This window comes from Oncorhynchus nerka, linkage group LG15 (assembly GCF_034236695.1).
Source record: "Oncorhynchus nerka isolate Pitt River linkage group LG15, Oner_Uvic_2.0, whole genome shotgun sequence".
Taxonomy (NCBI): Eukaryota; Metazoa; Chordata; class Actinopteri; order Salmoniformes; family Salmonidae; genus Oncorhynchus; species Oncorhynchus nerka.
The window spans coordinates 97,073,839-97,086,742 of NC_088410.1; the positions used below are offsets into that span (position 1 = coordinate 97,073,839).

Below are 12,904 nucleotides of genomic sequence, written 5' to 3' on the forward strand. Positions count from 1 at the left end.
CATCAACTATAGAACCATAGATTATATCAACTATAGAACCATAGATTATATCAACTATATCACCATAGATATATCAACTATAGAACCATAGATTATATCAACTATAGAACCATAGATTATATCAACTATAGAACCATAGAATACATAAACTATAGAACCATAGATCATATCAACTATAGAACCATAGATTATATCAACTATATCACCATAGATATATCAACTATATCACCATAGATTACATCAACTATAGAACCATAGATTATATCAACTATAGAACCATAGATTATATCAACTATATCACCATAGATATATCAACTATATCACCATAGATTATATCAACTATAGAACCATAGATTATATCAACTATAGAACCATAGATTATATCAACTATAGAACCATAGATCATATCAACTATAGAACCATAGATATATCAACTATATCACCATAGATTACATCAACTATAGAACCATAGATTATATCAACTATATCACCATAGATATATCAACTATAGAACCATAGATTATATCAACTATAGAACCATAGATTATATCAACTATAGAACCATAGATTATATCAACTATAGAACCATAGATTATATCAACTATAGAACCATAGAATACATAAACTATAGAACCATAGATCATATCAACTATAGAACCATAGATTATATCAACTATATCACCATAGATATATCAACTATATCACCATAGATTACATCAACTATAGAACCATAGATTATATCAACTATATCACCATAGATATATCAACTATATCACCATAGATTATATCAACTATAGAACCATAGATTATATCAACTATAGAACCATAGATTATATCAACTATAGAACCATAGAATACATAAACTATAGAACCATAGATCATATCAACTATAGAACCATAGATTATATCAACTATATCACCATAGATATATCAACTATATCACCATAGATTATATCAACTATAGAACCATAGATTATATCAACTATAGAACCATAGATTATATCAACTATAACACCATAGATATATCAACTAAATCACCATAGATATATCAACTATATCACCATAGATATATCAACTATATCACCATAGATTATATCAACTATAGAACCATAGATTACATCAACTATAGAACCATAGATTATATCAACTATAGAACCATAGATTATATCAACTAAATCACCATAGATATATCAACTATAAGTTTGCGGACGACACAACAGTGGTAGGCTTGATTACCAACAACGACGAGACGGCCTACAGGGAGGAGGTGAGGGCCCTCGGAGTGTGGTGTCAGGAAAATAACCTCACACTCAACGTCAACAAAACTAAGGAGATGATTGTGGACTTCAGGAAACAGCAGAGGGAACACCCCCCTATCCACATCGATGGATCAGTAGTGGAGAGGGTAGCAAGTTTTAAGTTCCTCGGCATACACATCACAGACAAACTGAATTGGTCCACTCACACTGACAGCGTCGTGAAGAAGGCGCAGCAGCGCCTCTTCAACCTCAGGAGGCTGAAGAAATTCGGCTTGTCACCAAAAGCACTCACAAACTTCTACAGATGCACAATCGAGAGCATCCTGGCGGGCTGTATCACCGCCTGGTACGGCAACTGCTCCTCCCTCAACCGTAAGGCTCTCCAGAGGGTAGTGAGGTCTGCACAACGCATCACCGGGGCAAACTACCTGCCCTCCAGGACACCTACACCACCCGATGTTACAGGAAGGCCATAAAGATCATCAAGGACATCAACCACCCGAACCACTGCCTGTTCACCCCGCTATCATCCAGAAGGCGAGGTCAGTACAGGTGCATCAAAGCTGGGACCGAGAGACTGAAAAACAGCTTCTATCTCAAGGCCATCAGACTGTTAAACAGCCACCACTAACATTGAGTGGCTGCTGCCAACACACTGTCATTGACACTGACCCAACTCCAGCCACTTTAATAATGGGAATTGATGGGAAATGATGTAAATATATCACTAGCCACTTTAAACAATGCTACCTTATATAATGTTACTTACCCTACATTATTCATCTCATATGCATATGTATATACTGTACTCTAGATCATCGACTGCATTCTTATGTCACTAGCCACTTTAACTATGCCACTTTGTTTACTTTGTCTACATACTCATCTCATATGTATATACTGTACTCGATACCATCTACTGTATGCTGCTCTGTACCATCACTCATTCATATATCCTTATGTACATATTCCTTATCCCCTTACACTGTGTATAAGACAGTAGTTTTGGAATTGTTAGTTAGATTACTTGTTGGTTATCACTGCATTGTCGGAACTAGAAGCACAAGCATTTCGCTACACTCGCATTAACATCTGCTAACCATGTGTATGTGACAAATACAATTTGATTTGATTTGATTTGATTTGATTATATCACCATAGATTATATCAACAATAGAACCATAGATTACATCAACTATAGAACCATAGATTATATCAACTATAGAACCATAGATTATATCAACTATAGAACCATAGATTATATCAACTATAACACCATAGATATATCAACTATAGAACCATAGATATATCAACTGTAGAACCATAGATTATATCAACTATAACTCCATAGATATATCAACTATAGAACCATAGATTATATCAACGATAGAACCATAGATTACATCAACTATAACACCATAGATATATCAACTATAGAACCATAGATTATATCAACGATAGAACCATAGATTATATCAACGATAGAACCATAGATTACATCAACTATAACACCATAGATATATCAACTATAGAACCATAGATTATATCAACGATAGAACCATAGATTATATCAACTATAGAACCATAGATTATATCAACGATAGAACCATAGATTATATCAACGATAGAACCATAGATTATATCAACTATAACACCATAGATATATCAACTATAGAACCATAGATTATATCAACGATAGAACCATAGATTATATCAACTATAGAACCATAGATTATATCAACGATAGAACCATAGATTATATCAACTATAGAACCATAGATTATATCAACTATAGAACCATAGATTATATCAACTATAGAACCATAGATTATATCAACTATAGAACCATAGATTACATCAACTATAGAACCATAGATTACATCAACTATAGAACCATAGATTATATCAAGTATAGAACCATAGATTATATCAACTATAGAACCATAGACATATCAACCATAGAACCATAGATTACATCAATTATAGAACCATAGATTATATCAACTATAGAACCATAGAATACATTTACATTTACATTTAAGTCATTTAGCAGACGCTCTTATCCAGAGCGACTTACAAATTGGTGCGTTCACCTTATGACATCCAGTGGAACAGCCACTTTACAATAGTGCATCTACATCTTTTAAGGGGGGTGAGAAGGATTACTTTATCCTATCCTAGGTATTCCTGAAAGAGGTGGGGTTTCAGGTACATCAACTATAGAACCATAGACATATCAACTATAGAACCAAAGACATATCAACTATAACACCATAGACATATCAACTATAACACCATAGACATATCAACTATAACACCATAGACATATCAACTATACCACCATAGACATATCAACTATAGAACCATAGACATATCAACTATACCACCATAGACATATCAACTATAACACCATAGACATATCAACTATGCCACCATGGACATATCAACTATAACACCATGGACATATCAACTATAACACCATGGACATATCAACTATAGAACCATAGACATATCAACTATACCACCATAGACATATCAACTATAACACCATAGACATATCAACTATAGAACCATAGACATATCAACTATAGAACCATAGACATATCAACTATACCACCATAGACATATCAACTATAACACCATAGACATATCAACTATAGAACCATAGACATATCAACTATAGAACCATAGATTATATCAACTATAACACCATAGATTATATCAACTATAGAACCATAGACATATCAACTATAACACCATAGATTATATCAACTATAGAACCATAGATTATATCAACTATAGAACCATAGATTATATCAACTATAGAACCATAGATTATATCAACTATAGAACCATAGATTATATCAACTATAGAACCATAGATTATATCAACTATAGAACCATAGATTATATCAACTATACCACCATAGACATATCAACTATAACACCATAGACATATCAACTATAGAACCATAGACATATCAACTATAGAACCATAGATTATATCAACTATAGAACCATAGATTATATCAACTATAGAACCATAGATTATATAAACTATAACACCATAGATTATATCAACTATAGAACCATAGACATATCAACTATAACACCATAGACATATCAACTATAACACCATAGTCATATCAACTATAACACCATAGACATATCAACTATACCACCATAGAGTCTATGCTGCCCTGTGGGGTCAAACCTTGGCTTCCGTAGCCCGCATCAATGCAGGAGACGTCACAGGACATGGTGATACACCAAGCGTAGACCTATCATTACCTCTAACCACAACCCTAACCCTGGTCTCACCATGTCTACCACTAGTCTTTACCTTGGCTTCCGTAGCCCGCATCGATGCAGGACACGTCCCAGGACATGGTGATACACCAAGCGTAGACCTATCATTACCTCTAACCACAACCCTAACCCTGGTCTCACCATGTCTACCACTAGTCTTTACCTTGGCTTCCGTAGCCAGCGTCGATGCCGGATCCGTCCCAGGACTCCATGGTAGAGTCCACACTGGGTATGGTGGTGGAGTAGATCTCTGACAGCTTGTTGGTCTTCTGAGAGTCTGTCATGTCCGACACGTCCTCCGTGTCACTCAAATCATTCTCCATCTCTCCATCCTTCTTCTTCTCGTCTGCCACTGGAAGGAGGAAGTAGAGGAGCATCTGTTCAGGGTCTCTGCGTGTTGTCGGGGCACATGGCCTATGTTTAACAGGAGTGTGCTATGTAGGGAATAGGGTGCCATAGGGTTCTGGTCTAAAGTAGTGTACTATGTAGGGAATAGGGTGCCATAGGGTTCTGGTCTAAAGTAGTGTACTATGTAGGGAATAGGGTGCCATAGGGTTCTGGTCTAAAGTAGTGTACTATGTAGGGAATGGGGTCTAAAGTAGTGCACTATGTAGGGAATAGGGTGCCATAGGGCTCTGGTCTAAAAGAGTGTATGATGGAGGGGATAGGGTCTAAAGTAGTGCACTATGTAGGGAATAGGGTGCCATAGGGCTCTGGTCTAAAGTAGTGCACTATGTAGGGAATAGGGTGCCATAGGGCTCTGGTCTAAAGTAGTGCACTATGTAGGGAATAGGGTTCTATAGGGCTCTGGTCTAAAGTAGTGCACTGTGTAGGGAATAGGGTCTAAAGTAGTGTACTAGGTAGGGAATAGGGTGCGATTTGGGACGCTGCTAAGTTGCAAACTATGTTCTCATACGAGACGTCGAAGGGTGGGAGGAAAATATCAAACCTGGGTCAAATATGTATCTCAAATACACAGTAGATTATGAATCTCAAATACACAGTAGATTATGAATCTCAAATACACAGTACATTATGAATCTCAAATACACAGTACATTATGTACTCAAACACGCCAGAGGTTATACCCATTGAACTTGGGGTTCTCATATACCTCATATTTAGATGTATTTATTCTGCTTTGCCACTAAAATCATCATATATACTGAGAACTAAAATATTGTGTTATTGTAATGCGTATTATTAACAATAATAAATATAATAATAGGGAGGGGGGGGTAGTTAAAAAATGACCCACAAATGGTTCTTCAAAAGGTTCTTAGAGGATCCATTAAAAGGGATGCTGTGAATAACTTATAGGGGTTCCCCCCCCAGAGTTTCAATTTGATGAACCCCTAAAGGATACTCCAGGTACCTTTTCTATGTTTGGGTGAAAAGCATGGCAGCATTAACTATTTTTTTGTTGTTGACATTTTTGATGATACTAATTTCCGAGCAGATAACGTTAGTTAAACACAGCGCAGGTCATCAGAGACAGGATCAAAGTGACCGAGATTGCCTGCCCTAAGAGTTCTGTTATACTCACAGACATAATTCAAACAGTTTTAGAAACTTCAGAGTGTTTTCTGTCCAATAGTAATAATAATATGCATATATTAGCAATCTAGGACAGAGTAGGATGCAGTTCACTATGGGCACGCAATTTATCCAAAGCGAAATTACTGCCCCCTATTCTCAACAAGTTTTAAGCACAGTGCAGGTCATCAGAGACAGTATCAAAGTGACCTAGCACAAAAACAAAAAGAAGTATAGTTATATTTCCCTTTGTTACGATTGTCGATGTGAAGGATCGGACCAAGGTGCAGCGTGGTAGGCGTACAATTTATTAAATGAACACCGAAAAAACAACAAACACAAAACGAAACGTAACGTCTAGTAGGGATAAACAGCACAGCACCAAAAACAAGATCCCACAAACTACAGGTGGAAATAAGGCTGCCTAAGTATGATCCCCAATCAGAGACAACGATAGACAGCTGCCTCTGATTGGGAACCATACCAGGCCAGCAAAGAAATAGAAAACATAGATTGCCCACCCTAGTCACACCCTAACCTAAACAAATAGAGAATAAAAAGGATCTCTAAGGTCAAGGTGTGATAGTACCCCCCCCCCCCCAAAGGTGCGGAGTCTGGCCGCAAACCTGAACCTAGAGGGGAGGGTCCGGGTGGGCATCTACCCTCGGTGGCGGTTCAGGTGCGGAACGCAGACCCCGCTCCGCTCGTGGCTCCGCCAACTACGGTGGCGCCTCTGGTGCGGGATGATCGTCGGGGACTCCGGACCGTGGATCGCCTCAGAAGGCTCCGTCAAGGCGTGACACCCTTTTGTTGTACATTATGATGTTTTGCTGGTTTTATGGGGAGGAAAACCTTAGAACCACATAAACCTGTTATAGGATTCTCTAAGACAACAAGCAGTATGTATCTGAGCTGAAGCCTGGACAGAGGAGACAGAGAGGATCCCAGAGCAGCAGCACAGAATCAGAGGGAAGCTACCAGCAGAACTCTGTAGCAAACTCACACAGCTTGCCTGGTTTCATCTAGTTGTTAGTATATTTAAATGTCAAACTACAAATGGCTGGTTACGTCTCAGATGTCTGTACTCTCGCAGCTCCCATGATATCCTTGGGAAAGGGAAACATACACCTGATTTGGGTAGGTGCAGAGTGACACCTAAGGAAGACAGACACATATTGATAACTATACAACACATACATCTGTTTCTTCAGTCCCATGTTGTGGTTACTGCACTCTTTCTGCTTTCTCTTTGGGGTCTAGGCCCGGGTAACTGTAAAAGATTTGATTGATTTGATTTGAAACTTGATTGATTGATTTTCTGAACACTTACTGTCGACCTGTTTCTTGATCTTGAGTGTGACCGTCTCCCCGGCCATTTGTAGCAGGTGAATGGCCTCGCTGAGCGGCTTGCCCTTCAGACTGACACTGTTGATAGCCAGGATACGGTCTCCCACATGGATTGCTCCGGTCCTACAGAGGAAGACAACAGGCCCCGTTTACACCAGACGGCAGTAATATGCCAGTATTCCATGGAATATAATAGTGGCTGAGAAATAAGACGGGTCATTCTAAGATAAACATAAGAGATAGATGAGAGAGAGAAAATCTATTTTAAGCTCATTTAGATTTTCCATGATTCCTGCTTAACCCACCCAACACATAGAACACGTTTAAAAACATGAGATGTTTATATAACAGCAGTAGAAATGCATAATAGGTGAAGCCAATTGGTCTGAGACAATAACAAAGCCTTACCCCGGCCACTTGCTGTGGTAAACATCCGAGTGGTGGAGCTGGAGAAATACCACCACTCTAAAAGTCATAGACAGAGCCATGGATGCAAGGGCCCACCATCCAGGAGATCAACATGTTTTTTGAAGTAATAGTTTTTGTTTGCATTGATTTTGTTTACAGACACTGGAGAAAATCAAGCTTATATTTTGGGTTCTGATGGGGTATGACAGTTGAACTGAGCTCATGAGGTATTTATAAGGTATATATATTCTTAAAGAATCAATGGGTATATATGATTAATTTAGCAGTCCAAAAAAATTGATTTAAGCCCCTTTAAAGTCACATTTTGATATCATAGGAATGAAAACAAATACTACAGCATACCAAAATGACCTCAAATACTTTTGAGTGTTTGATTGATCCTGTCTGGAAAGCAAGATGGGTGGGATTTGCACTTTTGGTACTATTCTATCAGTTCCATTGCACCAGAGAAACTCAATCAAGCAAAGCTTTTAAAAATATTTCAAATAGAAGGTTTAGTTAATAAATTAAGGCCAGAAGAGGTGTGGTATATCGTCAATTTACTACGGCTAAGGGTCTAAGGGGTTTGGTTAGCTAAACTAGCTAGACTGTTTGTTTGGTTACCAAGGCAACAACAGTGAATTCCGAAAGTATTCAGATCCCTATTTCCACATTTTGTTACATCACAGACTTATTCTAAAATTCATTAATTTATATTTGTTATATTTGTTTCTAATCTACACACAATACCCATAATGACAAAGCTAAAACAGGTTTTTAGACATTTTTTGCAAATGTATATTTAAAATAAATAAATACCTTATTTCCATAAGTATTCAGACCCTTTGCTATAAGACTCGAAATTGAACTCAGGTGCATCCTGTTTCCATTGATCATCCTTGAGATGTTTCTACAAGTTGATTGGAGTTCAGGGACTGGGAGAATAGTCAGCATCGAGGAAAAGATAAACGGAGCAAAGTACAGAGAGATCCTTGATGAAAACCTGCTCCAGAGCGCTCAGGACCTCAGACTGGGGCGAAGGTTCACCTTCCAACAGAACAACGACCCTAAGCACACAGCCAAGACAACGCAGGAGTGGCTTCTTGACAAGTCTCTGAATGTCCTTGAGTGTCCCAGCCAGAGCCCGGACTTGAACCTGATCAAACATCTCTGGAGAGACCTGAAAATAGCGGTGCAGCAACACTCCCCATCCAACCTGACAGAGCTTGAGAGGATCTGCAGAGAAGAATGGGAGAAACTCCCCAAATACAGGTGTGTCAAGCTTGTAGCGTCATACCCAAGAAGACACGAGGCTGGAATTGCTGCACAAGGTGCTTCAACAAAGTACTGAGTAAAGGGTCTGAATACTTATGTAAATATTATATAAAAGAAAAATTAAAACAGTTTTTGCTTTGTCATTATGGGGTATTGTGTGTTGATTGATGAGGGACCACACACTATGCATTCTATAGAATGCAAAACCCCTTATTGATTAGAGGGGGAGAGGGGAGAGAGAGGGGAGAGAGGAGAGATTGGGCAGAGAGAGAGGGGAGAGAGGAGAAACATTAGGCAGAGTGAGAGGGGGAGAGAGGAGAGAGAGGGGGAGAGAGGAGAGAAAGAGAAAGGGGGAGAGAGGAGAGATTGGGCAGAGAGAGAGGGGAGAGAGGAGAAACATTAGGCAGAGTGAGAGGGGGAGAGAGGAGAGAGAGGGGAGAGAGGAGAGAGAGGGGGAGAGAGGAGAGAAAGAGAAAGGGGGAGAGAGAGAGAGAGGGGGAGCGGGGGAGAGATTGGAAAGAGAGAGATGGGGAGAGAGATTGGAGAGAGAGAGAGGGGGGAGAGAGGAGAGAGATTGGGCAGAGAGAGAGGGGAGAGGGGAGAGAGAGGGGGAGAGAGAAGAGAGATTGGGCACAGAGAGAGAAGCGAGAGAGGGGGGAGAGGGAGAGAGAGGAGAGAGAGGGGGAGAGAGGAGAGAGAGAAGCGAGAGAGAGGGGGAGAGGGAGAGAGAGGAGAGAGAGGGGGAGAGGGCCCCTGAACGTGGGGCTAGTGCCCCCTCCTGCCCTTACCGACACTGGGTCTCTTTCTCAAGTCGTCTTTCCTTGATTCCTCACATCCTCCCTACTCGACCCTTTTCTGAAAATACTTTGAAGAAAAAGGGTATGAAGAGTACCAGGGCCGACAAGGATAGACGGGTTGGCTCTAGCCCCACGGTCAGAGGCCTTTGTGGGGTAGGCCAGATGCCTGGGTCCCTGGGTCTAGAGTACCTGTCTGGAACTAGTGAGTCTCAGCCATTACTCTTCTTCGTGAGGCCAAAAAATAACGATGACATTCACTCTGTTCTCTTTATCCCTGTCCTCCTCCCTCCTCCCTCTCCCCGTTCCCCTCCTCCCTCTCCCCTTTCCCCTCCTCCCTCCTCCCTTTCCCCATATCCTCTGTCCCTCTTTTTTCTCGCCTCTGAACCAGCCTCCTCTTGGCCGGATGGGTAGGGGATACAGAAGGACAGGTCGGCTCTAACCCCACAGTCAGGGGAAAAAAACACTGGCCAAGGCAGCTAGGTTCCAGGATCCCCGGGTCTCACCTTTCAGCCAGGCCCCGCTTGGTGAGGCCAGAGATGACGATGGGGTCAAAGGGCTCCTCCGTGCCTGAGATGGTGATCCCCAGCGGGCCTCCATATCTCTTCAGCTCCACCGTGTAGATGATTAAACCAGACGTCTCTTGTTCATCTAGAAGGGGGGAGGGAGAGGGAGAGAGAGAGGGTGGGACCATTAGAGAAAGAGAGAGGCCAATAGAGAGAGAAAGAGAGAGACAGAGGAAGGAAGGGATGTCTTCAGGGCATAACATAACTAAACTTTAAAGCAACATGGATAATAATTCAGTTCCCTAAACATCTCAAACATCCACAATGCACTGGCATTCAACTTGAAAAATGACTGAAGGATGAGAAATTATATTCACTTTCCCTAAGATACATAGAGGAATTAGCATTGACTGTGATGGTCTCCCCTTTGCTGCTATAACAGCCTCCGCTCTTCTGGGAAGGCTTTCCACTAGATGTTGGAACATTGCTGCTATAACAGCCTCCACTCTTCTGGGAAGGCTTTCCACTAGATGTTGGAACGTTGCTGCTATAACAGCCTCCACTCTTCTGGGAAGGCTTTCCACTAGATGTTGGAACGTTGCTGCTATAACAGCCTCCATTCTTCTGGGAAGGCTTTCCACTAGATATTGGAACATTGCTGCTATAACAGCCTCCACTCTTCTGGGAAGGCTTTCCACTAGATGTTGGAACATTGCTGCTATAACAGCCTCCACTCTTCTGGGAAGGCTTTCCACTAGATGTTAGAACATTGCTGCTATAACAGCCTCCACTCTTCTGGGAAGGCTTTCCACTAGATGTTGGAACATTGCTGCTATAACAGCCTCCGCTCTTCTGGGAAGGCTTTCCACTAGATGTTGGAACATTGCTGCTATAACAGCCTCCGCTCTTCTGGGAAGGCTTTCCACTAAATGTTGGAACATTGCTGCTATAACAGCCTCCACTCTTCTGGGAAGGCTTTCCACTAGATGTTGGAACATTGCTGCTATAACAGCCTCCACTCTTCTGGGAAGGCTTTCCACTAGATGTTGGAACATTGTTGCTATAACAGCCTCCACTCTTCTGGGAAGGCTTTCCACTAGATGTTGGAACATTGCTACTATAACAGCCTCCACTCTTCTGGGAAGGCTTTCCACTAGATGTTGGAACGTTGCTGCAGTGACTTGCTTCCATTTAGTCACAAGAGCATTAGTGAGGTCTGGCACTGATGTTGGGCAATTAGGCCTGGCTCACAGTCGGTGTTCCAATTCATCCCAAAGATGTTCAATTGGTTTGAGGTCAGGGATCTGTTCAGTCCACATCGATCTCGACAAACCATTTCTGAATGGACCTCGCTTTGTGCACAGGGGGCATTATCATACTGAAACAGGAAAGGGTCTTCCCCAAACTGTTGCCACAAAGTTGGAAGCACAGAATCGTCTAGAATGTCATTGTCTGCTGTAGCATTAAGATTTCCCTTCACTGGAACTAAGAGGCCTAGCCCGAACCATGAGAAACAGCCCCATGCCATTATTCCTCCTTCACCAAACTTTACAGTTGGTATTATGCATTGGGGCAGGTAGCGTTCTCCTGGCATCCGCCAAACCCAGATTTGTCCATCAGACTGACAGATGGTGAAGTGTGATTCATCACTCCAGAGAAGGCAGTTCCACTGCTCCAGAGTCCAATGACGATGAGCTTTACACCACTCCAGCCGACGCTTGGCATTGTGCATGGTGATCTTAGGCTTGTGTGCTGCTGCTCGGCCATGGAAACCCATTTTATAAAGCTCCCGATGAACAGTTATTGTGCTGCCGTTGCTTCCAGAGGCAGTTTGTAAGTCGGCAGTGAGCGTTGCAACCGAGGACAGAAGATTTTTACGCACTACACGCTTCAGCACTCGGCAATCCCGTTCTGTGAGCTTGTGTGGCCTACCACTTCGTTACTGAGCCGTTGTTGCTCCTAGACGTTTCCACTTCACAATAACAGCACTTACAGTTGACCGGGGCAGCTCTAGCAGGACAGAAATGTGACAAACTGACTTGTTGGAAAGGTGGCATCCTATGACGGTGCCACGTTGAAAGTCACTGAGCCCTTCAGTAAGGCCATTCTACTGCCATTGTTTGTCTATGGAGATTGCATGGCGGTGTCCTTCATTTTATACTCCCCATCAGCAACGGGTGTGGCTGAAATAGGCAAATCCACTCATTTAAAGGGGTGTCCATATACTTTTGTGTGTATATATAGTGTCGGTCATAAGGGAAACATGTCCTCAGATCCCACCACTGGGGAGTAAGAAGGGAGAGAAAAGGTTTGGAGGCGAAGAGTGGAGAGGAGAGGAGAGGAGAGGGTAGGCGAGGAGAGGCAAGAGGAGAGGAGAGGCGAGGAGAGGAGAGGCGAGGAGAGAGGAGAGGAGAGGAGAGGAGAGGAGAGGAGAGGAGAGGAGAGGAGAGGAGAGGAGAGGAGGCGAGGA

General features: G+C 41.7%; 1 protein-coding gene across 1 annotated transcript in view; it reads right to left on the reverse strand.

Annotated features, from left to right (window-relative positions):
* Positions 1-12,904, reverse strand: part of LOC115118030 (glutamate receptor-interacting protein 2-like) — a 190,522-nt gene that overhangs the window by 35,915 nt on the left and 141,703 nt on the right. Inside the window, exons 16-18 of the mRNA XM_065000742.1 lie at positions 10,435-10,579; positions 7,435-7,574; positions 4,732-4,920 (exon numbers count right to left, since the gene is read on the reverse strand). Of these exons, the coding sequence (XP_064856814.1) occupies positions 4,732-4,920; positions 7,435-7,574; positions 10,435-10,579 (474 nt within the window). The remainder of the gene's footprint in view (positions 1-4,731; positions 4,921-7,434; positions 7,575-10,434; positions 10,580-12,904) is intronic.